Raw genomic sequence first — 26,853 nt, forward strand, 5'->3', positions numbered from 1 at the left:
GTAATTGTCCTCTTAAAGGTTTGTTCTCAAGCATATATGTTTACCTTGTGCCATACCATTCGCACAAGAAATGAAATGAAATTATACATTTTACTCATTGTTCTTGGCAAACGTCTTTGGAAGGGTACTGTTTTAGCGCTAGTTAATTCGAATCACTTTCGTCGTCGTCCAATTCCAAACGGAAAGTTCTTTTAGTCTTCAATAGCTTACGAATAAATGAGTGACTGAGACGATTGTTACGCAAGTCTACCAAATCCAAGCGGTCGGTCGCTATTGGCTTTGTTAAATCAAATTCTGCAAGAAACGGGGAATGACCATGTGAATCAGTGCTTGGCTCGGGAGCTGCTCTGCAATAAACTTACCACTAATGCAGTTGCAATGAGCATACAAAACTGTCAAATGCGGCAACTGGTAAACTATACCGGGCATTGTATAAAATAGGTTGTGTGAAAAGTCGAGGACTTCTAGGGCTCTCAGATCGCCAATCTCAGCTGGTAGTGACGACAACCAATTGTGAGCCAAGTTGAGAACTGATATGATTGGATAATTAGTATGTATGTAAATATGTATGTGTGTACGTATGTATGTGTATACATATCTCTAAGGCAGGGCTCGGCACGGCCCTTTTCAAAGGGTTTAGGACAAGGCGCTGCTGCTGCGCTGCCGCTCACGTACACGCGTATTACAGTGATTCGTACCAATACCAATATAGTTAAATGTTGCCAACGCAAAAACGGCTCGTTAATTGTATGGGTGCCGAGCCCTGCTCTAAGGTAACCTGGATTGATTCTTACATGTAAGATTATGGAATGTTAGGGGCAATTGTGGCTGTAAGCATATCAATTTATTGTCGCTGATGTCGCACTCCTTGACGTCAGCCTCAGCACAAGCCATAAATCTGAATACAGCCTGGGGAATTGCAGTTAGTTCTTTCATTTTTAGATCTGAAGGAAAAAAATTGCAATAGAGTTAATTATTTATGTGTACATATGTATGTATCTGGGAGACTAAGTTCTCTGAGTTACACATGAAATGCTTTGGGGGATAAGCAGGGACGTAGAAGGGACGCTGCCTGACACCCAGGACGGACAGTCGGTAAAAATGTGTGCGCACACGTTGAAAAAGGCAGCGCGATGGACTTGCATAGGATTCAAATCCCTGCATTGAACGAAACTGAATGTGGATTGGGGAAGACCCACTTTTTAAGTGAGCAGGAACAGCTTGTTCCCATAAATTGCACTACTAAACGAAGAGAATTCGAAGAAAATATAAGTTTTGTCACAAAAAAAAAAGTGTGTCTGAATGTGTGTGGCTGTTGCAAAATCTTACCTAAAATTCCAGTGGATCTAGCCTCCTCGCACTTCGGGTACAGCGGATGCAATTCTTGTTGATTTTGATCCATAATTAAACTTTATTTCAATAATATTGTTAGCAGTAGGTACGGTCGTTTTGCAATTGTGCCGCTTGTTATTCAAGCGTTGCCAACAGTAAAAGAGTTGTCATCGATAGAATTTCGTGCTGGCTATCTTATTTGAATAAGTATTTTAATCGCTCAAAGCAATAGTATTTTTATCGAAGGGTAATCGTAAAATTGACTCTAATTATTGTTTGATATGCAATTTCAAACGAAAAATAATATTTTTTTTGAGAATTTGAAGACTTGACTGTTATTGACTGACATTCATTAATAATTAGAATGTAGTCGATAACAATATTGCCGTAGTCGGTCAATCGGTTGAAGCTTCTGACGTCGTAAATTCACAACCTTAATTGTTTCTTGGGAGAATGAAACAGTGGATGGTTTATTGTCTGCATTGTGTATGCATTTCTTTAATAGCCAAATGGTTGGGCTTACCAACGTTAATTCATAATTTTATAATAATTGATTTAGATGTTTTCTTTTGTGTGTGTGTGTGTGTGTGTGTGTGTTTTTCTTTGAGTGTTAAATTTACAACTATAAAAAGAATAAATACGTGGAAGTGGAGCTCAGATTGAGTGAGGCACCGTATCCTTCCCGAGATGAAGCGAGATGTGTTCTTTGGGCGTACGCGAGTGCGTGGGTGTGTACATGACTGTGTGTGTAGTCTGGCGAGTATCTACCAGTCATCCTCATCGTCCTGGCTAATCTCTAGGCGGAAAGGAGTCTCCAAATCCCGGAGCTTGCGACGGCACAGGCGGCCCAGCGGATTGTTTCGCAGGTCAACAAGGACGAGCGATTTGCTCACTATAGCCTCATCGGTATCAATTTCTGCAAATGCATTGACGACAATCGCTTTAGAGGCTGTACCTTGGCAGCTCTAGATTTTACTTACCAAAAATCTTGTTGTCCTGAGCATCCAAGTGTGTCAGACTCTCCAACATAAAGATAACTTGAGGTAAAACGATAAACGAATTTTTGGATATGTTCAGCTTTGCCAGGCCCGTCATATTGGCAAGTTCGTCGGGCAGTCTCGACAGATTGTTTGACGAGAGATTGAGATCTGCAGTTGTCGATAGGTCATAGATTGTTAGAATTCTTAGAATGCAGCGCCAAATGGATATATGCAAGGGCTTACCTGTTATGGCGCTGAATTTCTGCGTAAATTTAGGTGTGATTGATTTGAGATCATTGCCACTCAGATTACAACTCTGCAGCACTGTGTTACGCATCAAATGGTACACAGCGTCCGGCAATGTCATCAGTTGACATTCGGAAAGATCTGCAAATGAAAATGTTGATTGCAATTATGTTAAATTATGCATTGTGGCCGAGGTATAAGAGTCGAGACGTGATATTAATACCAGTATAAGAAATTCAGAGCAAAAGCATACGCCAAAAGCGAACAATGGATGGCGCTTTTGTAACAAAAAAGTTTGAAAAAGCTTCAGTGGATATGTATGTATTTATGTGTTCATACATGTATGTATGAATATGTGTTTACGATCTACGCGATTTTTTACCCAGGTGTGCACTTTCTTCTGCCGTCTCGCACTGTTGAATCACCTTCACCACCAGGTGCGCCATCCTATATTCTCACAGCTGATCGGTTTGTACGTCTTATCAGCGGGTTCTGTTCTGTTTAGCTCTCTGTTTGGGCCCCTCGATAAAAACCCAACTACCAACGCGACGCGAATGTTGGCCAACACTGATCAGCACTCGTGGGGGGCGGACAACTAAAAATATAAATGCGGCTTTCCCGCTACCACACGCAGGGAGCATCAGCATAAGCATTAGCTCTCGCTCTCTCTCTTTCTCTCTCTTTCAGCGATCGAAAAAGTTGGAAACGTGCGGGTATAAGAGTGACGAGCTGAATTTGGTAAAAGTGTAACAGTTGGATAGTCTTCTACAGTCAGCTGTCCAGAGGCATACTTTTGCTTTGCATGCAACAACAATGCGGTAAGACTTTATACATACATATATGTACATGTGTATGTATGTAGGTAGCAAGTGTATCGATGCGTCATTTCTGAACGTTTCAAATCAAATCAACTTGACTCGATCACTAATCTTGAAAAAAGAAAGATAAACAATTTGTGTTTTGTGTGTGTTGCCACTTATCATTGAATTGATGGGGCGACAAATTACCTTTCTTTGATAACTTTATACATATGTATTTGCCTCTGTACTTATGTACATATGTGCACACATCCACCTGCACCATCAAATGTGATAGCGACGCACTTTGCGTGTTCACCGTCTGTCGGTAAGGATGGGGGATATGGATTGGATTTGTAGAGGCACACTCAATTATAAACAATTTTGTTGCACTCACTCGCGTATAGGGAAGTCAGTGCGCAATAACTGAAATTGGCTCTTGGCCAATTTCTGTTTTGTTTTGAGAGAATTCCATATGGGTATTACGACTTACATATGAAAGAAACATATCGAAAAGACGGAACAAACAAATATATTCATTTATATGTCCATATGTATATGTATGTAAGGTCTCCCTATCAGACCTTGGATAAGGGGACCCTGGAGCATACAGAAAACTACAATGTATATGTAAATATATCTGCAATGGGAACAAACTGCGTTGTGCGTTGGACTGTCGGAACCCCTCGCACCCCGAGCAGATGGGGTGTACACTTACCCAAATGTTTATTATCCTTCGCATCGTCACAGCGATTCACCACCCGGATGACCCCACGCCCAGCAATTGGAGAGAATGTTGCAATGCCACCTATGCGGGCGATGTGTGCTGGCAGTCTGGGATCGTCTGTTTGCTCGGTGGAACTGTCGTTCAAACTGTCCACGGGTGTGTTCTCATCGCCAGCATTAAGATCCTCACCGTCACTGGAGGTGCCATCAGCTGTGCCGTCAGTGTTGGTTCCGTTGTTGGTCGCATTATTGGGCGTATTGTTTGCTCCGTTGCCTCCACGACCGTTGTTGCCGCCGTTGGGTCCATGTCCTCCGCGATTGCCACCGTTGGCACCACCATTGCCGCCGCCACTGTTATTGGACGCAAAGTTTGTAATATCGTTACCAAAAGGCCGCATCTTAATATCGTTATATTCGTTATCTGTTTCGTATCTATTTTTTTAATTCTTATCCCCTGCTTTTATTAATATACAGAAGTCGCTTGTTGAAAGCTTCACTGTGAACTTCACTCGAAAAAAAATGGTATTTATTTCACAGCCGGATTTTTGTGTTGCCTTTTCGAGTTGAATTTACTGAATGAGCATGGGATCGGATCTAACAAAAGGTATAAAGTCTCGCTTTTACAATTTGACTTATTTCGAACGTCCTACTGATCCGGTGCGAACTGAACGTGTGTCTCTTGCGCATTGAAATATTGAAAATGCTTTTTACTTTCGGTTTTTATAGCACGGAAGAAGAAAGAAAACTGCGCACAACAAAAACACATGAACAAAATAAAATGCCAGGAAAAGGCAAATAATAACACACAAATTGGCATTTTCTTATGGCTATTCGAACACAGGATACTCTTACTGATTCATATACATATGTAAATAAGTGGAGATATGGAAGATTCTTACATTAGGAGCTTTTTTGATAAGATAAATTGGCGTAACTTCTATCTCTTCTAAGCTCTCCGGCAGAAGGAATAATATCTCTAGGATAATCCATAAGAGAAGCAATCACAATGGGATCTTTAATAGATAAGGCATAAAATGGAGGAGTATTTCGTTAATTTTCAAACAATTATATTTAGTAATGTAATAATAGTATCTTGATAGTTAATATGAAAATGTGATTGGCAATACGGTCCAAAGACCCATAAGACTCCATCGATTAGAGTAGCGTTGCATCGAACGAAAATGTCTTGTCATCGTAAGAGCAATAGCCTCTGATATAAACAGTATTCTTTCTCTTGGCCCAATGTCTCTTGTTCTGCCCAACAGAAAAGAGTAAAAGTTCAATGCAAAAAGAGAGCGCAGCTTGAGAGTGAGAGAGCACATTATCAGTGCGAAACGCTTAGAACACTTGTACCGAGTCGTATATGTGTGCATGTGGGCAGCCGAGTGAGGGGTTGGGGGTATGGTATACTTATAGAACCGACTTTTACGCATCTTCTCTGCTGAGATGTACCGGAACTGCACATATAGACGAAATTTTCCGCACACTTGCGAGTCAAAACAAATTGACAAGAGCCAAGACATTTCCATCTAGCGCATATATTAACATACAATCATATATATATATATATATATAATTGTTCACTAATTAATGGCGTTGTTGCGTGTTATCAACTCGACAAAGAAATGTCTGACAAGGACATGTATACGTAAGGCCATTCCAGTCATTGTCTTGCTTGATTTATCATGAATCTAAAGTGAATTTTTACATTCGATAGGTACGGTACCAAAGAAGACGCAAAAGCCCTAAAAGCTTGTTCTCAAAAGCTCCTCGTCCACAAGGTACCTACACACACTTTACTGTTTTGTGCGCGGGCGGCTCTTATATCTTTTGTGCGCGGCTAAGTTTCGGTTAGGTTTAGAAGTAAGCTTCAGTTTAAGATTGGACGGAGCGTTCATATTAACTCCGACACGAGTCGTAAAACCTTTATTCGTATAATTATATTGTTGAGGCTTAAGGGCCAACGAAATAGAGGGCAGTTACCCTCTCAACATACTCTTCGGTAGAAGACCTAGTTGGCTCACGGCAACCACCGTCCACCGCTACAAGAGCGGGCCACGGAAACCCGATCGCTGCCGCCGCAGCTCGGACCAACACCACATAAAGATAATTTACAAGCTTCAAAGTTATCCACAATAATATGGGTGTTTATAAGTAAAACCAAATATGAAAATAAACCTAAATGGGAACAAGTAATATTTAAATTAAATTAATATCAGCATTCTCTTGGGAATTAGCCTTTGGATAAGCAGAATAGAATAACTTGCATTTTAGGTTTAAAACTTTTATTCATCATAAAACAAAACTGAAACACTAGAGATATTCATTTGATATTGAATTTTGATGCATCCAACGTTTAAATATTATATACAAATCTGATAAATCTTAATACCGAACCAATAAACAAGTAAAGCATAAAGGTCAACGGAACATTTGATTGGAATAATCGGGCTAAAAATGAAATACTTTTTAGGTAAGAGTATGCCACAACACGGATTAAAAATGCCCCATAGGTTTCTTCACTAACACATTTCCAGTCTACGATCTTTAAAATTAAGTATACGAATCGACTACGAGTACATACGGGTAAGTATGTGTATAGCTGGGTATTGTATGTGGGTAGGGTAGGGACTATGAATTATATTCTACTGCAGAACGACGCCCTGGGCATGCTGTAGGCCCGTGCACAAATAGAGCATGATAATACTGAGGGCCTGCACCCGCTCGTCGGATCTGTTCTCCACACTGATCGTTGATGATTTCCAGGCCGATGATTCTGTGGCTTTTTCGGCATCGTTCATCATAGTATAGCCCTCTGTCTCCGCATCCAAGGCTATCTTTAGCTTTGTTAGCTGCAAAAAGTACAATTTCGATATCAGAGCGTATGGTGTGTAATGTTTCGGGAATTACCAGCTCATTGATTTTGGCCACTCGCTCGTCTGGCGGCGCACTGGAGTACAAATGCTTGCTGGAGCTCTTGGCCAGGTTCATCAGATCCTCGTTGCGGGTGTGACGTATGATTGGCTCGGTGATGACGATAACCTGCTCGAAACTGAGGACTGTGCACTCCGCAGGCAGTGCCTCAAGGTGCTGGGTGACACGCTCGAAGGGATTCTGGTGCCCCATTGTTGCCGGCACCGGCACCTCCTCCACAATTGATGATTTGCTGGGGCCAGCAAAAAGAGATGTTCAGAAAAGAGACTGTGATGGACCCTTCAGGGTGGACTCACCGCGAGGGCGTGTGCTGAGGGCTCGGCGGTAGGCTCTTCGAGTTCATTTGCTGCCCGCTGCCAGTCAGCGACGAGACAATGCCAGGTATGTCCAGGTTGCTTGCCTGACGCTTGATCCCCTGCGCCAGCATGCCCGTCAGACTGGACCTGTGCACATCCAGGCCAGCAGCCTGCACTTGCACCTGTGCCTGTGGCTGTGCCTGTGCCTGTCCCTGTTCGCCTGCCATCGCGGCTGCCTCCTCCAGTGGCGCAGAGCCCAATTTAGGCTCAAACAGCTCAAGGTTCTCCGCCTGCGTGATGGTGAACTCCGGTCTGGTCACACCCGAGGGAGTGGAGGCTGCGGCAGTTGGTGGCTGCGGCGGCACCGAGCCCGAACAGTCTACGGGCCCACAGACAGTGGCATTCTGGCACTTGGCAATGCACTTCTTGTGACAGCACATGGAACACTCCTGGCACTGCATGGCGTCCTTCAGCCAGATCTTCTTGCCACAGAAATCGCACTGTGTGGCCCGATGGAAGTGCGTGCGCACAAAGCTGTGGGCACGCGGGGGAGACGCACTGGAGGAGCCACCACTGGAAATGGCACTGTCCGCGAATGTGCTTGATGACTTCGAGGAGACTGTTTCGGATGAGGGCTCGTCCTGTCCACCACGTTCGAATTGGGTTCTGCAGAGAGGAGTTGTTATTCAAAATTGCAAGCAATGCTCAGTGCTTACCTGGCTGGGGAATGCGACTTGGAGCCGCTCTTGGTGGTGGGTGGATCGCCTAGGCTAACATTCGGATTGCCCATCCAGGAGAAGCCGAAAAGAATGTCGCCAAAGCAGAGATTGGGATTGAAGCCAGACTGATTAGCGAGGTCGTGCATCTTTCTGTGGATACAAAAGGGCAGATTTCAATTACTCCTTCCTGTAGAAGCAATGGTTAGGGTGACTGCAATGCTTACCCTGCCTGCAGGGAGGCCGGATTGAGTGCTATCTGCCGCAGGCACTGATTCAGACTCGTCTCCGAGCACTCGACGAGTATCTGGCCAATCTGGACATTGTTGTAGCCCAGCAGGACACTCTCTCCGGCACACTTGCCAAACACACAGACATTGAGGAAGCGACTGTTCGCATCCAGCTGGAAGCTGCACACATCGTCCATGTGTATAAGGGGACTGAAGGGGCAATCGATCGTCGCGTGCTGATAGAAGTAGTTGACCGGCTCATCGGTGCCTCGCTCCATGGAAGTGTCATCTGGTTTATTTTTGTCCTTATCCTTATCCTTGTCCTTGTCTTTTTCCTTCTCCTTCTCCTTCTCCTTTTCTTTATCTTTATCCTTATCCTTGTCACTGCTCTCACGGCTCATGGTCTTCTTTATGGCCTTGGCAATCAGATTCGACTTCTTGGGGGAGTTGGTGGGCGTCTGGCCCGTGAGACCAGACTCTGCCGTTTGGCGGCTAAGGCTAAGGCTGGGCTTTACCGCCAGATGCTTGGTTACCGTCTCCGTGGTGGTGGACTCCGTTGCCTCGGGGTCTGCCTTGGAGACGGAAGCGGAGGGCATGTCGCAAAGTTCATCGTACTTCTCCAGATCCTCCAGGATGGCATCGTTGCGTATGATGCCGGGAATGACACGCTCGATGCGCAGACAAAAGACGGTCGCCTGAAGGGTCTTCACGACCTTGGCTATCTGCTGGATGGTCGTCACCTGCTTGCCCTCAATGGCCACCAGTGCATCGCCGGCAATGAGATTGGACTTGCATGCCGGTGTATTCGGCAGCACGGACTCAATCCGCACCAGCTGGCTGGTGCTCTGCTTGAAGACGATGCCAATCTGCTGGTTCTTCGCCTTGTGGATGAACACGTCCAGGGAGATGAGCACATGCCGGTGGTCCTTCTGATGCGCTTCGATGAAGGGCACCGGCGCCAGGGTAATGGTGCAGTAGGTATCGCCATTGCCCGGCGATGTCCAGGGCATCAGGCGGGACAGCTCGGCCACCTTCACACTGAGTAGACCATTCGGCTGAATGTCACAGTCGACGACCTCCTCCTCGGCCGTCCAGTGGAAGAAGGGCTTGTAGCGCAGCTTGTAGTTGGGCAGGGTGTGTTTCCGCCTCACCGCCTTGCGTATCTGATTGGAGATGAGATTGGTGATGTTCGATTGCATCTGACGACCCTGGTACTTTGATTCGATATCAAGAATCAGCTCCGGATCGCCCAGGAAGCTCAGGGACCAGTGGGTATACGGCTTTCGCGTGAACTGCAGACGCGCCATGCCCGACAGTTGCTTGACCTTCAGCGTGATGGAACCCTTCTTGCCCAGCACCATGTCCGCATCGATGGACGTTGAGAAGTTGCCCACATAGTTGATGTCCAGCAGCAGATCCAGATTCTCGATGCGCTGCTCACGCTCATCCAGCTCCACATTGTGCACGGAGAGAGATTTGATGTCCGGAAACTGATCTCCCAGCTCCAGTTCTTTGATCTGAAATTGGTCCCGGCAACAGTAGTACCTTGTGCAAGAAGTTCTCTGAGGTGAAGCACTTACCGTTAGCTTGTCCAGTAGCTTGCCGGTGGTTGTCTTCGTTATCAACTCGTCCAGTTCTATGGAGAGCTTCCGATAGAACCACTTACGCACTCGATTCGAGTTTTTGAACTCATGGAATAAAAACTGCATCACAAAGTTGAGGGAAATCAAAGCTGAGGCACCCTGGAGACTCTCCTGATGGTTCTCGCAGCTGTTGATGGGATTGGGCGGGGCCTTGAGATTCCTTGCTGTCTGTTTGATGTTCTGTCAATAGTTTATTAAAAATTAATGGGATAGATGGATGGCAAGCAGGGACATACTTGTGTGAAGGACTTACCACAGGAAGGGTATACTTGGCATTCATTCGCTTTTGCTCCTCGCTCTCGTCAGGCAGATTGGAGAACTTTATAAATATCAGATACTGTAACAGTATCATGATGACACCGCCAATCAGCAAAAAGATCAGGCACAGCAGCAGTATATTCGAAATGGGTATCTCCATGTTGTGGTTGGTGGTGCCGGGGGGGTCTTACAGGGTTGGGAATTTCTAGTTGACTCTAGTAGGATATGCGAAGGGCCTCTGCTCACGGGCCCGAAACTTCTTGCATGCCACACAAATCCGAATTTCAGTCTTCTCAATTAATTTCTAGATGTCTCGCCCATTGCACATTGTTTGTATTGTTTGCATTGCCAGCTAGCAATATGTCTGTCTGTTTGTCTGTCTTGCAGTGCTAGCTAATAACTCCATCCATTGGATTCTATGTGCTCTAGTGCTCTGTGGAGGTGGCTTTCCTCTGTCTAAGGTGGATTCTCTCGGTGCGGCACCGCTGCTAACTGCTTCCAATTTGTTGTAACTACTGTATGCGCTGTGGCCCAAAATCAATATGTACCCATTCGTAGTTGTGACTGCGCCTTAGTTTGCTTTTGGCCTTCCCTGCGCATGCCCCCTGGACCAGCTGACTTGGCTTCCTAGGGGGTTGGTTGGATTTTGCCCAGTGTATATGCAGAGCTGTGCCCAGCTGTTGGGCTGCCTCTTCACACTCCATGCATCCAGCTGTGGCTCACAGGAATCATGCAACCCCATAAAATGGTGGGAGTGTAGTCACAGTAGCCACAGTAGCCACAGGGGGTTGCACGACGACAAACACTTGAGAAAAACTGCAGGCCCAGACAAGGGGTTGAACCACTTGAAGGACCTATGTACATGTATCTACACCAAAACATTGATTATGATTCATCGTAGAATGTTGTTCATTATACGGGAATGGAACTCAAACTAATTTAACTGTTGCAGGAAATGCACCGCGAAAGACATGAATGTGAGCAGGATGGCAGACCCACGTAGTTATCCATCCACAGATGAAACCTCCGTAAATTTCGAAGGAGTAACATAATAATATAAATAGAATAAATAATAAATTGACATGGCTAATAGAGTAAGCCTCTAAAAACCTCATTATAATAAATAATATTTATCTATAATAATAATATAAATAATAAACGTCTTAATTTTTAATTCAATTTTAAATAGCTAACTAGAAAAAAACTTCAAGTCACTTGGGTTTGTCATTTTTTCTGGCATTCATTTGGTTTTATTGTTTTTTGTTTTAGTTTTTTTTTTGGTTTTGTTTTTTGTTTTTTTTTTTTTTTGTATTATTATGTAATTCCTTTACTTTATGTAAAATAAGAAAGTATTAATAGTTTTTTATTAACAAATTTGTTGAAGGCAGGTATTTATGTTATTATTATATGTTTTATGTATGTATATCTTGTGTATAATTACAAGTCATCTTTTTTTATAATTATACATAATTAAACGTATTATTAAATATAGTTCAATTATCTCTAGCGTCGTCTTATCCATTAGTTAAACTGCGTCTTCATTTACTTAGTGTATTCAGTTATTCAATATATGTATAAGTATATACATACATATATGTATATGTATACATATGTGTTTGTGTATATATGTATATACAATATATATGTATAATGTATATGCGCAATTATCATTACATTGTAGCCTTTACCATTAAATTGTTCTAATTTAAATTAATATATATATATATAGTATATATATATATATAAACTGGTATTACGTCGCTCTTCCCGTCCGTCTACTCCCCAGAGAGACCACATACTATCCCCCAACTACCACTATATCATCATCATATCATATGCGATTTCTTGTTTTCCTTCTCGTTTTGCTTTGTATAAAACTCCGAGCTACTTTTACTTTTAAGATTTCTCATGTGACCTTTTCAAACCAGACAGACAGTAAACAATTAACAAAAATATACCGAATATCGCGAATCGTTAAGTTAGGGCTCAAGTTTCAAGTTCAAGTTAAGGTTAAACGTCAACGTCAACGTCAACGTCAAAGTTAAGGTTGCGGTTAAGGTAAAGAAAATAAGAAGCATACCGGCACTGGGCATGAGCACAGTGAGCACAGTGCGATGTGGTGGACCGTTTTGGGGTTGGACCTGGGACATAGGACCTGGCACGACAGCAGCCACCGCATGCCGTACCCGGTGCTCATTGGGCCATGGGCTACTCATACATACACACAAGTATAGTACTTCCAGTATTCCACCACATCTCCTTCAGCTATATCTCTCAAACGGGTTGAAAGTCGAATGGAACGGGGCATCGGATATCGGGATCGCAGTGGAGTTTTCGGCAATATCTGTACAGTAGTTCTATGTATGAAGAAAATCCATCAATTCAAGAACCTGGAAGAACAATTCGAACTCGCAACGCTGGGCAGCGCATGTTAGTAGTATATATAAATATATTTAATTATATTTATAGGATACTTCTTCAGTTTTTGTTTGGCATCTAGTTTGGTAGATGGAGGGACGTGGTTTTGCCTGCTGGCCCCCTAATTGTTCTTCCCCGAAATATCGTCTATCATCCGATCTCTCCTGTTCATGATCTAATAATGATCTAATCCCTGCCTGCACATGGCTCCTAATCAATAAACATATTTGTGGTTATATGTGGTAATTACTTTTGTGGCTAAGCATCTGTGGCGAGTGTGGCTGTGTGAGGTTGAGAGCACTTGGGTAGAGTTCGCAGTCGGCCAGCTATGGGCCCAAATGGGAGAAGCGAAGTTTTTGCTTAGGGCTTAGGGGCTTAGGCCAAATTGAACTAGATGCCAATCATTTGCTAAAACTAAATGGTTCCTCTAGAGGCATAATGGATTGGATACATGTATGTGTATGTACACATGTACGATATCAACATAATCTCTTATTATTAATCTAACTCTCACATTTTGTACTCATTTCCACTTTTTGATGTTCCATTTTGTAGTCTATCAGTATTTTTCTTTTTATTTTTCTCTTTGTTGTATTTTTTGGTTGGCATTGAAAGCGAAAGGAAGCCAATAGCTGACACTCCGTGAACTCTACGCTGCCCTTCACTACATACCCATGAGGATTTTCGAATGGATGGCCTAAGCAAGCAGTGCGTATGTGTTTACGATCTTAGCTTACGATAAAGGATTCGAAAAGAAATATATTCGTGTTAAATACACATATTAACTGAATGAATGAACAACAGAATAATTAAAAGGAATTCTATTATTGTTGTTGTTGTTGTTCCTGTGGAAGTAGTCTAAGGGTGGCACCTTGGAAAAATACAAGTACATACATATATTCGTGTACTGTACTGTACTGTACTGTGTTATATGCAAGGCAAGCAAAATTGGCGAGCGAACGAAGTTTCTATCAGATATTATTTTTGTTTTTGTTTTTGTTTCATTTTTCCCCATTGTTTTAGCTATGGTTTCTTTTGGTTTTTGGTTTTGTTTTTTGTTTTTTGTTTTTTCATTTGACACTAGTTTATAGACTATTGTATTGTAAATTGTATAATTATTCATGTATGTATGCTTGTGAGTGTGTGTATATATAAATCGCGCTTGGTATGTACGTTTTGTTGTTGTTGTTGTTGTTGTTGTATGTATCCGTAAGATAATATAATTATTAAAAATGTATGCACTTCTATTTGTCAGTTTTGCTGTATTCGGTTTTCCAGTTTTTTGTTTGGTTTTGTCGGTATTTTCCGTATTGCTAAGTTTTATTACTCGTAAATATGTATAATTATTTTATAGTACATTGCTGTAGTGAACATGGCTAAGTTGGTTTCGGTTTGGTGTTTGCTTCTTGCTTGGTTGTCTCGTCTTTAATGTCACCCTCTGCGCTGCTCTGTATGCCGCTCTCCTAAAACCCTACTACTCTCCATTAATCGTAATCATAATCATAATCATAATCATAATCATACATCATAATCGTATTCGTATTCGTTATCGTAAGTACATTTTGCTGTGTAAATTCGCATAACTGCTCAGCGGTTATAATTATTTACTTAAGTTATGGATTCACTTTTGTTTTTATTAATTACAATATTTGTGCGCTCTTCGATATCCCGTCGTCATGTTCCTAATATAACCCCATGATTCGTCGTCTATCTAAACACTAACTGGTTTTTTTTTTGATTTAGGATCTTATTAGTCAATCATTTGATGTCTTATGCCTTGATAAACGATCTGCTGTGTCTGCGTTCATGTGATTCCGATTTCGATTTCGATTTCGATTCCGAGTGAGTAAGAAGGGAGTGATGAAGTGTTTGTGTGTGTGCATGAGATTCACATTTCATTTTTGCATGAGAGCTGGAGAGGTATACGGATACTGGTATCTACATATGAACGTTAATGTCGCTCCTGATATAATCCGAAACAAATTGAAAGCAGATTCATATTTTTCGAATAATAAAATGGCAATGTATTAAGGCTTTTTGCTCATAAAAGGCAAGATTAGATAGGCGATATCGTATGTATATTTAAATGAGAATATCTATCAGGTATGATTCATCATTTACACTATAGCTTACACCTCGCATCATCATGTACAGACTTTGTTCTTAGAACGAATCGGAAACAGTTTAAAGCTTCCTTAATTTAAAGTAAGTTTTCTGAATGCAAATGAAAATGAAAATGATGTTGATTGTTGTTTCAGGTGTTTTAATAGTTCCGCTACCGTCCTCAAAGTCTGTACAGACACAGACTATAATTTACATAGATACGTATGCATGCAGCTGGTCGTATGATTGAGAGGCTGTCTATATTGTATATTGGTATTGTATTGGGTTTTGATCTTGCATTACTATTAGTACTCGTTATTATTTTAGCTTTTTAGTTTTAAGGTTTATGTTCGATTAATCAAAAGAGGGATAGAGAGAGAATATACACGAATGAATGAGAAAATCCTTAGGTATTCAAAATGCGCATTCATTTGTAGTTGTTTGCTATTAAAGTTGAAGTATTTGGTTTTCTTTTCTGGGCTTTCGTTTACGTTTCCTGTGTCCGTCTCGGTCAAAAGTTTGTAAGTATGTGTGTGTGTGTTGTATAATCGTAGTCGTAGGTAAATACATTACATACAAAAAAATTGGATATCTACATTTTACTTGTATGTACAGGGAGAATAAATATATAATTTTTGCATTCTGCATAAATGTACATAATTGAATTACTAACTTTAAATACAAACAAGACAAAAACGCTTGCAGATTACAGATTCATCGAGCTAAGTCCTAGATAAACCTACAATGTATAATGTATGCGACGAGTATCCTACAATATTTACTACCTATGTATGTATGTTGTAGACCTACAATCTAAGTATGTTCTGCTGCTTTTGAAATATAGTTCCCTTTTGCTGGTTGTTTTTCTCTTAGGCAATTTAGTACAATAAAATACACTCTATCATATCATATCATCATATCATTATCATTCATATCTGACATTGAGTTTTTTGCTATTCCTATACCTATTTATATACTCTTATTCATCTTCCCTAACCTCCTCTTACTCCTCTTAGCGATCTCCTATTTTCATATTCCTTGATCTCTCGTACTTTTTACATCTCATTTCAGTTTCAGTTACAATTAAAGTTACACTTTCAGCGGTTTCTGGTTCTGGCTCCTGTTCATCATCATCATCATCATCATCATCAACAACCCCTTTTCCTTATAGCGTGTGATACGAATACAGCGGATGGTGCGGGTGATGTTGCTGCGAATGCGAATGCGACTGCTGCGGCTGCTGCTGCTGCTGCTGTGATTGCTGTGGCTGTTCTTCTGGCGTGTGATAATGATGGACAGCAGATGCTGCTCCTGCTGTTTCTATCCAATCATCATGTACATCGAATATAGCATTATAATTAATGTCATTATCCGAATAGATCTTTTTAATAGCTACTGGTGTTGTTATTATAATTGGTACACTTAATATCATTGCTTCATTTTCATGTTGCCTTGTTGTTCTTGGCGTTGTTGTTGCAGTGTTGTCGATTGCTGTTGTTGTTCTAGGCCTAGTCCTTGGTATATTTCCTATGAATTCTTCATACTCAAAGTGGGGCGAGGTTGTTCTTGTTTCCGGCAATGAGATTGCCATCAGTGAGGATTCGTACGGCTTGTGGCAGCATGGTAGCCATTCATGTTGCTGATGTTGTTGTTGTTGTGGTTGTTGTTGTGATACTAATAGTTGTTGCATTTTCTGTTCATCCATTGCTCGTTGCGATTGCGGTTGTCGATTTGGGTTTGTTGATTCTTTGTGTAAGCTTTCTACGTCTTCAGCCAATTTCTTGACATCTGGTGTTAGTGTGGTGTGGGTTAGTGTTAAAGTGGATCTTGGTACATCTACATACCGATGATTGATTGGTGTTTGTCGGAGTAGTTGTTGGTTCAAGTGTTGGTGTAAGTGTTGGTTTTGGTGTTGTTGATTTATGCGTCGTATCGTATCAAAATTGTGATCTAAATTTGGTGCTGAATACGATGAGCATATGGCCTGATGTTATACCCAGATCTGATCCTTTCGATTACGCGATCGCAATCAAAGCCTTTGCTAGCACCAGTCCTCCTCGTCGGAATCGGAATGTCGTGTATTAAGTCCGCTCTTTGGCTTAAAACCATTTAGAACTGGAGATGGCAGTACACGACCTGTTCGGCCCATAGCCAACGCCTGCTCAAACGACAGCGGTGCTATATATTCCAGTCTACAACAAAATATATAATATTTAGTTTTAGAATTTTGGTTTAGGTCACAACATGCCAGTTATGAGCACTCAATTTACCTTTCTCTTTCCACCTCCCTTTCGCGATCACGCTCCCGCTCATACAACTCACGCTCCCGATCTCTGTACTCGAAGCGCAGGTCATACTCGTGCAGGCGATCCCGATTCCGATCCCTAAGGCGTTCGCGATCACGCTCGCGGTCTCTACTACTATAATACATATCTCGAGGGTCCCGCAGCAGGTCACGATGATGCGGCAGAGAGTGAACACTGTGGGGCGTTGAGTGGTGCGTCTGAAGAAGGAAGCAAATCATTAGCTGGGCTCCATTTGGTATGGAATTATTTCAGAGATTGCACTTACGTGAGTTGGACTCGCATTCAGCTTGGGGAAGTTAATGTTGGTTGGCTTGAGCTGCAGTGTTGACGGTTTGCTTGGAGTCGGTGGTAGGCGTCGTCCAATTCCAGCACGACGGGAGGCTAGCGTTGGGTAGCTATGCTGCACATGCGTGCCACCTGTCAGGGTAACACAATTCAGACAAACGATTAGATTACTTTTCCGTTCAACTGTCGCTTCGATTAACCAAACGCAATGTATGTGTAGCATAAATCGATGCAAATAAGTTACTAGTAATATTATGTATATATAGTATAGAAATGACATTGAACGGTGAGTGCCTACATTGTTCTTTATTGCGCTATCAACATGGGGCAGACTCATAAAACAAGGAAATAAAACACGAGTATATACAATAGAAAACAAACAAATTTCGAACTGATTCGATTGGAGCATATTCGGATTTTGTATGATCTTTGTGGCAGTAACGTGTACACAAAACGAAAAAAGTTCACAGACGGACAAACGTATTCATTTATAACTTAAATTCCATTTAGTTTTGAGAATTTTCCAAAAACCGAACATGCTCCCAGGTCTTTAAAGCCCCTTCATGTTTCAACAAACTTGTTTTACGCCTAACATATTTAAATGTAAGAACGCTAAGCAGTTTTGAAAAGGAATTAAATGAATGTATTCACTATATCATATGTTATGCAAAATGTTTGTCGAGGAAGTGATTTTTTTGCTGGAACTATCTTGAAATCGTTTTCAGCGCCAGACAGACGACCTTGAATATATGCGATATAGGCGAACAATAACAGTAACAAGTGTGCTAGAGATTAGAATATATGTATAATATATATGGTACATCAGTTTTTTTTTGGATGATTCAGGGCTGTGGTGGTCGATCGATAGCTAGTAAACATGCATGACTGTGGTGGGTACGAACGAGTAAGAGTAAGAGAGAGAGAGAGAGAGAGAGCGACGAAAACAGATGAAAATCAGAGATTCAAGATATCAACGGAATAGTACGAGTGCAAAATGCTAAGGACAAACATTCACAGATAGTCAAGATAGAGATAGATATACACACACAAGTCTAGATACTGAAAACACCCAAAAAAAAAAAAACACAGAAAGAAAACTGCATCCCAAATTAAGTATTTCTCTAGTTGTACTTAGTATAAAGGCTAATGACAGTCTTTTGACCACCCAAATATTTTATGAATATACATTATATTTGTTTATAGTAGAGAAATGCTCGAGAATGAAGCCCTGACACTTTTACGGGTGTGTAGTACGAGTAGTAGTAGGGCAAAGAAACAAGAAGCAAGCTAAAATAGAGATTCTTGGTCAGTAGGAGGATACGGCCCTGGGATACGCTTGTAACTACTACTAACGAAGGTCATTTCTCCGGCAATGGAAACGTTTCTTGCGGACCAAAGATACTGGTGTTGTATAAGACAAGGCTTTACGTTAAATCCCAATCCCCCACAATGTCCTTCCCTAAGTTAGTCGAGCGTCTGTCTCCGTGGAATACGGAAGGAATAAGTAGAACAATTGCAGTCGTATCTAACCAGACTTGTTGGTAATCTAACACATTTCAAATATCTTACAACGCGTTAATAAAATTAAATAAAAAATTAATAAATAAATAAAAAACACGTTATTTGCCAGAGATATTCTGTGTGTGGTTTGAGTTCATTTTGAGTATGAGTATGGCGATGGATGAGGTAGGTCTGTATGTACATGGCACGAGTAGAACCATACATAGTACGAGTTGTGAGTTTACGAGTAGAGTATAATAAGTATAAGAGTAGTAGGTGGTTGGGTGGTAGTATATGGTCATCTAGAGAGAAAATGAAATGGAAAACGATGAACTGCTGCGTAACGCTAGGAGTAGTAACAAGAGTACGAGTACGAATTGTTGAGTACATATTTGATTGATTGATTGATTGATTGATGGGTTTTTGGTTGTTGTTTGTTCGAGATGGTAAACTCTCTAAGCTCTCAGCTCTGAGAGCGAGAGTCTGTTGTGGTGTGGTTTATGTGTTAAACAAACTATTCTGTTGTTTAAAGCTTATGATTGATTGACTGATTGATTGACTGATTGTTTGACTGATTGATTAATTGAACGTCTTGGCATGACAATTACATGTACATGTTAAGCATGTATTTGGCAACTATGTACGAATACGAATTAGTTAGTTACGAGTAAGCATGTCTGAGATCTGATTTGATGTTTTTGTTAAAAGTAGAAATATGATTGAAGAAATTTGTGTAGGAGAAAGTAGTACTAGCATATATAGAAACAAATTTTTGATTTTTGATTTGATTTCGATTTGATTTGTAGCTTGATTTTTGATTTGATTTTTTTTTGGACTTTAGATAACAAGTGCTAAAGATGTACCCATATCAATCCCATAACCAAGTCTGTCTCGTTCACGCATCTCCTGAAGTCGAGCGGGACTCGGCGATCGTGACCTTTGACATAGACTTGTTGTCCCATATGTGGGATAAGGCAGTTGAGTGCGTTTACTGCGAGACAAATGACCACCATAACGAGAAGGCGAAGGCGAACGGGCCGGACTTGTCGATGCTGACCATGAACCTATATTGTACATATAACAACAATAATAAAGAAAAAGAACGTAATAATTAAGGATGTCGGGGCACAACAGATTACGTATTTTTGTTTAATTTTTTTGGTTTTTTTTTGTATTTTTGTTAGGTTTTTTGTTCAAGAAATTGCATTAATTTGTATAGTAATGTTTGTATCATTTTTGTTTTCTCTTTCTCCGATTAGTTTTTGTTTGAAATAGGAAAATGAAAACGATATCGATTAATAATCGAACAAACTGAGGACAGAACCAAAACGGAAGGTAAATATTTATTTATTTGGAATATATATGTTGTATTTGGTTTCAAAAAGATTTTCGTTTAAGGCTATTGGAATTGTAGACATATATATCTGCATATAACTAAGATACTACAAAATAGATAAAAAAGATGCCCCGGCAAATGCCGAGTCATTGCTTGGTCACTCTGTGTGTACCCATTGTAAGCACGAATAACTGAAGTGTGTAGTTCTCGAATTAAAATAGGTTAGGCCAAAAACATCAAATACGGACAGACAATTATGAATTTTCTGTATAGTTTTCCAAGTACTATATATTTTCGTTTTGATTTAATTTTTTTTTATTTATTTATGCGCTGCGCTTACAACAAGCACACATACGGTATCATTTAGCTTTATATAATAGATGCAGTTCATTTCAAAACAATAAATACCTCTTGGATACCGCGGGTGGCTGTTGCCATGCCTAGGATGACGAGTCTCCTTGACCATCTCTACAACATTAGATACGGTATCGGAGAACCCGATATCATGATGTATATATTGATGGCCACGTCGTCGAGGACTTGGAGATCTGGCAAGAGGTGAGCCATTGTGCCTGCAAAAGGATACAAATAAATTATAAAACAATCTAGTGATAAGCATAGAATTACTTACCTCAAACTAGGAGATCGCCTATGGCCGTTCATGTACGAATGTCCAGGATGTAAATGGCCAGCATCGGCACCGGTAAGCGACTCCTGCGATGGACGTCTAGACGCATCTTGTAGCTCCAGCATCTGTTCGAAAGAATTTTACAGAGGCAATGTGATAAATCAGTTGCAAAAACCATGAATGACCACTTGAAATCAGTCTATTTATTTAATTTCTTCTTTTTGTGTTTTCGAGTTCCTTTTGAGATCAGGGAGTCTACGGGGAATACGAACAATTTTAATACGAATTTTGTTTTGAAATTCCTATTGTTGACCGATTTCTCGTGGATGTCATTCATTGGTCGGGTTGCCAGCATACAGAGGAGTATATCTGTGTATATATCTGGAGTATACATTAAGAACTACGGATTCTTCTCCTGTGCTCCTTATAGGAGCTTATAGGAATTCAATATATATATATACTATAAATAAGTATATATTGTATTTGTAGATATGCTTTGGATAAAAAAGCTACAAAATAAATATACATTGACACATGTATGCTTACTTTGCTGAGTACTATATTGGTAGAGTATAAGGGGGGATACGTATATATGGGTGGGTAGTAGTATAATCAAAACAAATATTAAGCAAATATTAAATACTTTCACTGCAACAAAAATACATATCCAAATGCGGTTTTAATTGTACTACATTGAAGTATTCAAAAGGTTCTCAAATGCAGGATAATTATAATTACGGTTTAAGTATTTATTATGTAGAGATTTGGATTAACCTATTTATAGGGCGTGTGTAACATTTAAACAATTCCATACACTACTTTGGGAAGGGCGGAGAGTATACATATACATACATATATATACTGGAACACATTTCGATTCATTTCTTTAGGGTTTATCATAGTAATGTTGCTAATCGTAGTTATTTGTTAAATCGTTTTGTTTCGTTAGCCAGATGATCTGGACACTATCTCGTTCTCGTTGAGTTGAGTTTCGTTTCGTTTCACTTAATTTGCCAATTTGATTGTTTGTTTTGTTACCCAGATTGATCTACATCATTTGGAATAGTTTGTCCTATATTTATAATATGGTCTCATACAAATAAATTGATAACTCAATATAAATCCAAACTAAACATAAATCGATTGGTGGATACCGCTATCTACACTCTAAAGAGAGGCTATCTACATGGCCGTGATGGTGGAGGTGGAGTGACTGTCGTTTGCATTCCGTATCTTATGGTGTTTAAGCAGTGCGAAAGCGGCGCAAGCCATTTGAAGCAAAGCCAAGACCGAACAAATACAAAAATCTAAGCCATATTTTACACTACATAGTGGGTATATTATATAAAAGCATGCAGACTAAAAGTGTGTGAATTCATAGGATTTATGTATGTATATTCCGATTCTATAAAGATGTGTTCGTGTGAGTTAGTATAGGTCAAGTCCTGTATCCTTTTCCAATATTCGAGCTTTACTTACCACAACAATCGAGGATTGTTCGGAGGGGGTACCCACTCGTGTGAGTTCGTGTGACTTTCGATAGTGTCAAAGTGTACATAATATTAAGCTCAAATCGAAAAAAAAAAAAAAAACAAATACTATGTACACATAAAGCCACCATCGCCATATGTATTAATCTAGGATAATATTATGGCCAGAAACTCTATATCTGTATCTGAATCGAACTGAATTATCTGTGGTTCGCTGAACCTCTAGCAAAAATACAAATCATAGTTTTAGCTATTATTAAGCTATTTAATTTAGTAAGAAGTACTAGCAACTTTTTATATACCAACTATAAAAGGAATACATTGTTTTATCAAAGAAAATGAACATGGGGTTTGGTTCCCTTGGGCCTGGCATATCCTTTTTTCCTGGCAATAGCATTCTCAGCATAGTATCTCAAAGTAGTATTTTCAATACCAATTCACGAGTAAATACTCTTGGCTTTATGTGTACGTAGAATAGTCTATATAGCAATTGGATTGATTGATTTTTTGTCTGTTGGAAGTCGGATGATTGTTGTCGGAATGATGAGACAAGAAGAGTTAGAACCGCCAACTTTTACCGATGATATTATGTCGCTTGAGATTGAGTTTGAGGAAAGACTCAAAAAAAGTACTATTTGACCGATATTCGATTTTGTTTGTGAAATGAATGAGGGGGATTTTTGGTGAATCAATTCTTACAGACATCTTGTGTTGCAGACAGGTGTGTATTGTACATGAAAACCGAAAGTTCTTATACATATAAGGCTATTATTACCACTATTTTTGCTTCAAGTGAGTAGGATATTGCTTGTCAACTAGTCTGTAAATCGGTGAAAAGGTGGTCGCACACTCGTTAGGAAAATAGTATCTATACGGTTACAAGTCCGCTAGTCGACTAGTAGTCCAGCTATTCATTAATTTTCAACCAAACCCACTCAACGACTCGATGAGAGATAATAATTTTGTAACCATGGGAAGTGGTTTATAAATATATCATACGACTAGCAGGATGAGGGTTGGAACGGTTGGGAGGGTGGGGAGTGGGCTATCGTTGAGTGGAGCCCTCGGTTCGGTCCACAGTTTTTTTTTTCTTCAACACGTTTTGCCCAAGGAACGAGAACGAACGAACGAGTACGCTTACGAGTACATTGTACATGTACGAGTATGAGTACGAAAGTATTTGGTTATACAATACGAGATCAACGACCAAAAATTACAACATTGAGTACGAGTACTAAGCGAAGATTGCGTTTCTAACGGTTTTCAAATAATTGCTATGCAACATTTATGTATGTACGATTAGTATTTTTTGTAGTAGTATGCAGTACTATTTTAGTAAACGCAAATTGAAGACTTATTTGTATAGTAAGTTTGGGGGTACACACGACACTCACACACACACTTACACTCAAACTCACACCCAGTATACATGCAGCCCGGTTCCGGTTTTCACATCCTTTTGCGTTTTACTTTTTCAGGCGCTATGGTTCTGAACGATATGGTTTATTTTCTCATGTCCTGCTAAGAGCATAATTTAGTAATGTTAAGTTAAGCGTACACGTTACAAATGGCCTCTGTTGTAAGTAACAGAGACAGGGAGCGACAGCATTTAGCCCAAAAACGGAAAATGTTCTTGCCCTGCAACACTTTTTTCAGATACAATTAAAAGATTGGGTCGCTGGCCGCTTTGAAAAGTGAATTAAAAGTACATTTTTAGAGATAGTGAAAACCGGAGCCCGCCTGATAATGCATGCACCGCAGGATATTATACGATGCCATGATACGTACATGGTCTCCTTACATCGTAGTAGGATACGACTGGTACCTGTGAGTGGAGAGTGGAGTGCGTGTGCGTGTTTGTATTAAAAGGTAGTAGTAGTAGTAGTAGTAGTAAGTGGTTTTTGTAAGTACTAGTGTTTTACTTTTCGACTTAATTTGGTTTTGTGAACAACATTTATATTCGGAAACGGATTATGGACACAAAAAGTATTCACATATATATGTTCATATTAATATACACAATTAGTTATTAGTCTGGGTTTTTGTTTTAGTAAAATGTTCGATAAATGTTCATAGATTGGTTTACCGCTTGGAGTTTATCAAACTTATTCACCTTTTTGTTTCTGAAATATTTAAAAATTAGAAGAAAAACAATTTACTTATGTCAATGTAGGAATGTACAAAAATCACAAAGAAAGGTAGTTCTTGTGGTTAGTTTTGTTTGGTTTTGGTTGGTTGCTTGATGGTAGTGTTGGTAGTAGTGTTAGTAGTATTTGTAGTGTTGTGAAGCGTATTTTTAATGTTTCTTTGTCAAATCCTTAAATACCCATACACATTTACATAAGTATGTCTAGAATGTTGTGTTTATGCATTTATGCGCATGGTTTCTGATATGATCAAATTCCGCAGCGATTTGCTCTCTCATAATGATAAATGCTCCATGGAATTGAAGCAAATACTCTCTTGCTATGCAAGTTGAATGTATTATTTAAATCATTTAAAGATATATTATCATTGATTTGAAGACAAAATATTTCAAAAATACTGTGCTGTATTTGAAGTATGGACTTGGATCCTCATCCTATAGGATTGCTGGGACTCTTTAGGATGGAATGGGAAAGCATATTACGTCTGAGAAGTGCAAGAGCAGTATTAGTTAATGCTTAAACAAGCACTTAATTTTAGAGTCTTCGAATTACAACTTAGCGTTTTTATCTAAATGAAATGCACAATATGTGAAAGGATTTCATATCAGTTTAAATGCACACATGTAAATGTGGATCCTACATTTGAGTTTGAAGGTGGATTTCTAGGTGGATTTTTTGATGGATGATTTTTGATGATTAATGATGATGATTGGCTGACAGATGATGTTTGATGGATGATGGCGTTTGGCACTTTTACGGATTATAGTTAAGATTTGAAGCTTGTTTGTAAATTACCTAACTGACCGCTTTCTGATCGTACTCCGCCGTGCTAGTGTTGCCAAACTGTTGTGTTCGGCATCACCGTTTGCGTGGTGGTGATGGTGCGTGCTCGCTAACAAATGTGTCTGTGAGTTGGCGGCTCCTTCCCCATTCGCCTCGAAGCTTATGGAATTCTGACGCGATCCTCCTTTGTCGAGGGCGGCCATATCGAGCAGGCAGTTAAAGAATGATTGTTTCTATGTTTTTTTTTCGATATCGATATTCAAATTGCCATTCGTAAATGTTTTCGTTTCCGTTTCGTTGTGTTTCGTTTGGTTCGTTCAGTGTGGTTTTTTTTTATTTTTAGGATTTGTTGCAGATTTCAAATTTGATTGATTGTTTCATTGGTTGCAATGGTTTATCGGTAGAAGTTATTTTGTAGAAACAGTTGTAGTATTTTTGTTGTTGAAGTTGGGTGAGTGGTGATAGTATTTTTTGATATTGATATTTATGGTAACATTGCAACGCATTAGGATTGGTTTTTGTTTTTGTTTTTGTATTTGTTTTTTTTTTTTGTATTTTCATAAGCATTAAAAATGGAATGTAAGAATTATTATAGAATAATTGTAAAGATGTAAGTAAGAGTTTTGGTTTTAGTACAGAACAAAAAATATCATTAAACATAAATCATAATCGGAAAAGAATTAGATGGTAACTTTTCATATACATATGTATAGTATATAGTTATATACATATGCACGCATATAATATAATATATAAGGGCAAATAGAGCTTTTGCTGAATATATTGGATTCCTTTATATTGGTAAATTATATATAGGGTTTTGGTTGTTTTGGTTTGTGGTATATATGTATATGGCATAGCATTTCGAGATGTGTCAAGCTCTATGCGAAATGTGTCGATAGGATGTAGAGTAGAGAAATGTTTTTGTTGTTTTAAGGTTAAAAGTTAAGGTTTGTAATTATTGTGGTAGTGTATGCTTGGATGCTTTCGCATTAAATGTTTATTTAAGTAAGTTAAGTATCTTAAAAGAGAGAGACTTGCTGGTTACATTTAAAACATGCGCAAACTTTTGTACAACTCACTAGGATTTGAAGAAAATCTAAGTAGTACCACTATTATTATGAGAATTGTTATTATTGTAATTTTTTAGATTGATAATTGATCGTAAACTGTTTTATGTGTGCCAATTTATAGAGAATGGTGGACCCACGGAACAGGTGAAACTCGAACTGAATCTGTTCCGTTTGATAAATAAAAGAAAATCGATTGTAAAAAAAATAGCAAAAAAAAACATCGTTTTGAGTTCTTTATAAGTAGTACTAGCGTTTCTAAGTATTCAATGGAGATTCAGCGTCATTTTAAATAACTCATATTTTGAGTTTGATGTTTGTTTTTTGCATGCTTTCGATTTTTGATTTAGTTTCAGCCTTTAGTTTGATGATTGTTTGATTTATTGGATTGCCTTAATGTAAGCATTCCAAAATGAGCGCCAAAATGCTACAAGAAAACTCAAAGGCAGATCGACAACTGAACAAAACATATTAAATATAGGACATTGTTCTGGTCAACGCATTCTACAGATTTCTCTTTGTTTCTATTTCCATTTACTTGTTTTCTCTTTTTCAGATTCATCTTTTTGTTAAACTTTTACATACAGGTTATACTTTGATTCAATTGGTCCCATTCATTTTTTTACGAT

The 26,853-nt window shown here is 39.6% G+C and overlaps 5 protein-coding genes across 37 annotated transcripts in view; all 5 read right to left on the minus strand.

Annotated features, from left to right (window-relative positions):
• Positions 1 to 4: 4 nt before the first annotated feature.
• On the minus strand, positions 5 to 1,604 carry LOC117590368 (leucine-rich repeat protein soc-2-like). The gene is made up of 4 exons (XM_034282915.1): positions 1,330 to 1,604; positions 795 to 944; positions 363 to 530; positions 5 to 294 (listed from the first exon to the last, which is right to left on the minus strand). Exons 1-4 carry the CDS (start codon positions 1,400 to 1,402, stop codon positions 143 to 145), a joined length of 543 nt encoding a protein of 180 aa, XP_034138806.1. The 5' UTR covers positions 1,403 to 1,604; the 3' UTR covers positions 5 to 142.
• Positions 1,605 to 1,914: 310 nt separating this feature from the next.
• Positions 1,915 to 4,773, minus strand: LOC117590364 (leucine-rich repeat-containing protein 20-like). Of its 2 annotated transcripts, none has more exons than XM_034282909.1 (4): positions 4,074 to 4,773; positions 2,556 to 2,699; positions 2,313 to 2,480; positions 1,915 to 2,248 (listed from the first exon to the last, which is right to left on the minus strand). In XM_034282909.1, the coding sequence occupies exons 1-4, from the start codon at positions 4,477 to 4,479 to the stop codon at positions 2,097 to 2,099; spliced, it is 870 nt and encodes a 289-aa protein (XP_034138800.1). In that variant the 5' UTR covers positions 4,480 to 4,773; the 3' UTR covers positions 1,915 to 2,096. The 2 variants fall into 2 exon arrangements, with proteins under 2 accessions (XP_034138800.1, XP_034138801.1); XM_034282910.1 differs by lacking the exon at positions 4,074 to 4,773 and adding an exon at positions 2,941 to 3,088.
• Positions 4,774 to 6,442: 1,669 nt separating this feature from the next.
• On the minus strand, positions 6,443 to 20,311 carry LOC117590353 (PDZ domain-containing protein 8). The gene is made up of 9 exons (XM_034282888.1): positions 20,268 to 20,311; positions 17,857 to 17,858; positions 10,154 to 10,591; positions 9,838 to 10,080; positions 8,255 to 9,774; positions 8,028 to 8,180; positions 7,312 to 7,977; positions 6,992 to 7,247; positions 6,443 to 6,933 (listed from the first exon to the last, which is right to left on the minus strand). Exons 3-9 carry the CDS (start codon positions 10,316 to 10,318, stop codon positions 6,727 to 6,729), a joined length of 3,210 nt encoding a protein of 1,069 aa, XP_034138779.1. The 5' UTR covers positions 10,319 to 10,591; positions 17,857 to 17,858; positions 20,268 to 20,311; the 3' UTR covers positions 6,443 to 6,726.
• Positions 13,750 to 16,424, minus strand: LOC117590369. Its single transcript, XM_034282916.1, has 2 exons — positions 15,927 to 16,424; positions 13,750 to 15,893 (listed from the first exon to the last, which is right to left on the minus strand). Exons 1-2 carry the CDS (start codon positions 16,382 to 16,384, stop codon positions 15,845 to 15,847), a joined length of 507 nt encoding a protein of 168 aa, XP_034138807.1. The 5' UTR covers positions 16,385 to 16,424; the 3' UTR covers positions 13,750 to 15,844.
• LOC117590345 (voltage-dependent calcium channel type A subunit alpha-1) overlaps positions 15,511 to 26,853 on the minus strand; it is a 55,912-nt gene continuing 44,569 nt past the window's right edge. For 12 of the 32 annotated variants that reach the window (XM_034282854.1, XM_034282851.1, XM_034282850.1 and 9 more), the window contains 8 exons: positions 25,167 to 25,387; positions 24,311 to 24,347; positions 20,738 to 20,859; positions 20,515 to 20,678; positions 19,634 to 19,834; positions 17,251 to 17,402; positions 16,950 to 17,182; positions 15,511 to 16,871 (listed from right to left, as the gene is read on the minus strand). In XM_034282854.1, the coding sequence (XP_034138745.1) occupies positions 16,721 to 16,871; positions 16,950 to 17,182; positions 17,251 to 17,402; positions 19,634 to 19,834; positions 20,515 to 20,678; positions 20,738 to 20,859; positions 24,311 to 24,347; positions 25,167 to 25,387 (1,281 nt within the window). In that variant the 3' untranslated portion in view covers positions 15,511 to 16,720. Of the gene's footprint in view, positions 16,872 to 16,949; positions 17,183 to 17,250; positions 17,403 to 19,633; positions 19,835 to 20,514; positions 20,679 to 20,737; positions 20,860 to 24,310; positions 24,348 to 25,166; positions 25,388 to 26,853 lie in introns of those variants that run through there. The other 20 variants (XM_034282869.1, XM_034282866.1, XM_034282864.1 and 17 more) reach the window with 10 other exon arrangements.

The sequence above is a fragment of the Drosophila guanche genome, unplaced genomic scaffold (assembly GCF_900245975.1).
Source record: "Drosophila guanche unplaced genomic scaffold, DGUA_6, whole genome shotgun sequence".
Taxonomy (NCBI): Eukaryota; Metazoa; Arthropoda; class Insecta; order Diptera; family Drosophilidae; genus Drosophila; species Drosophila guanche.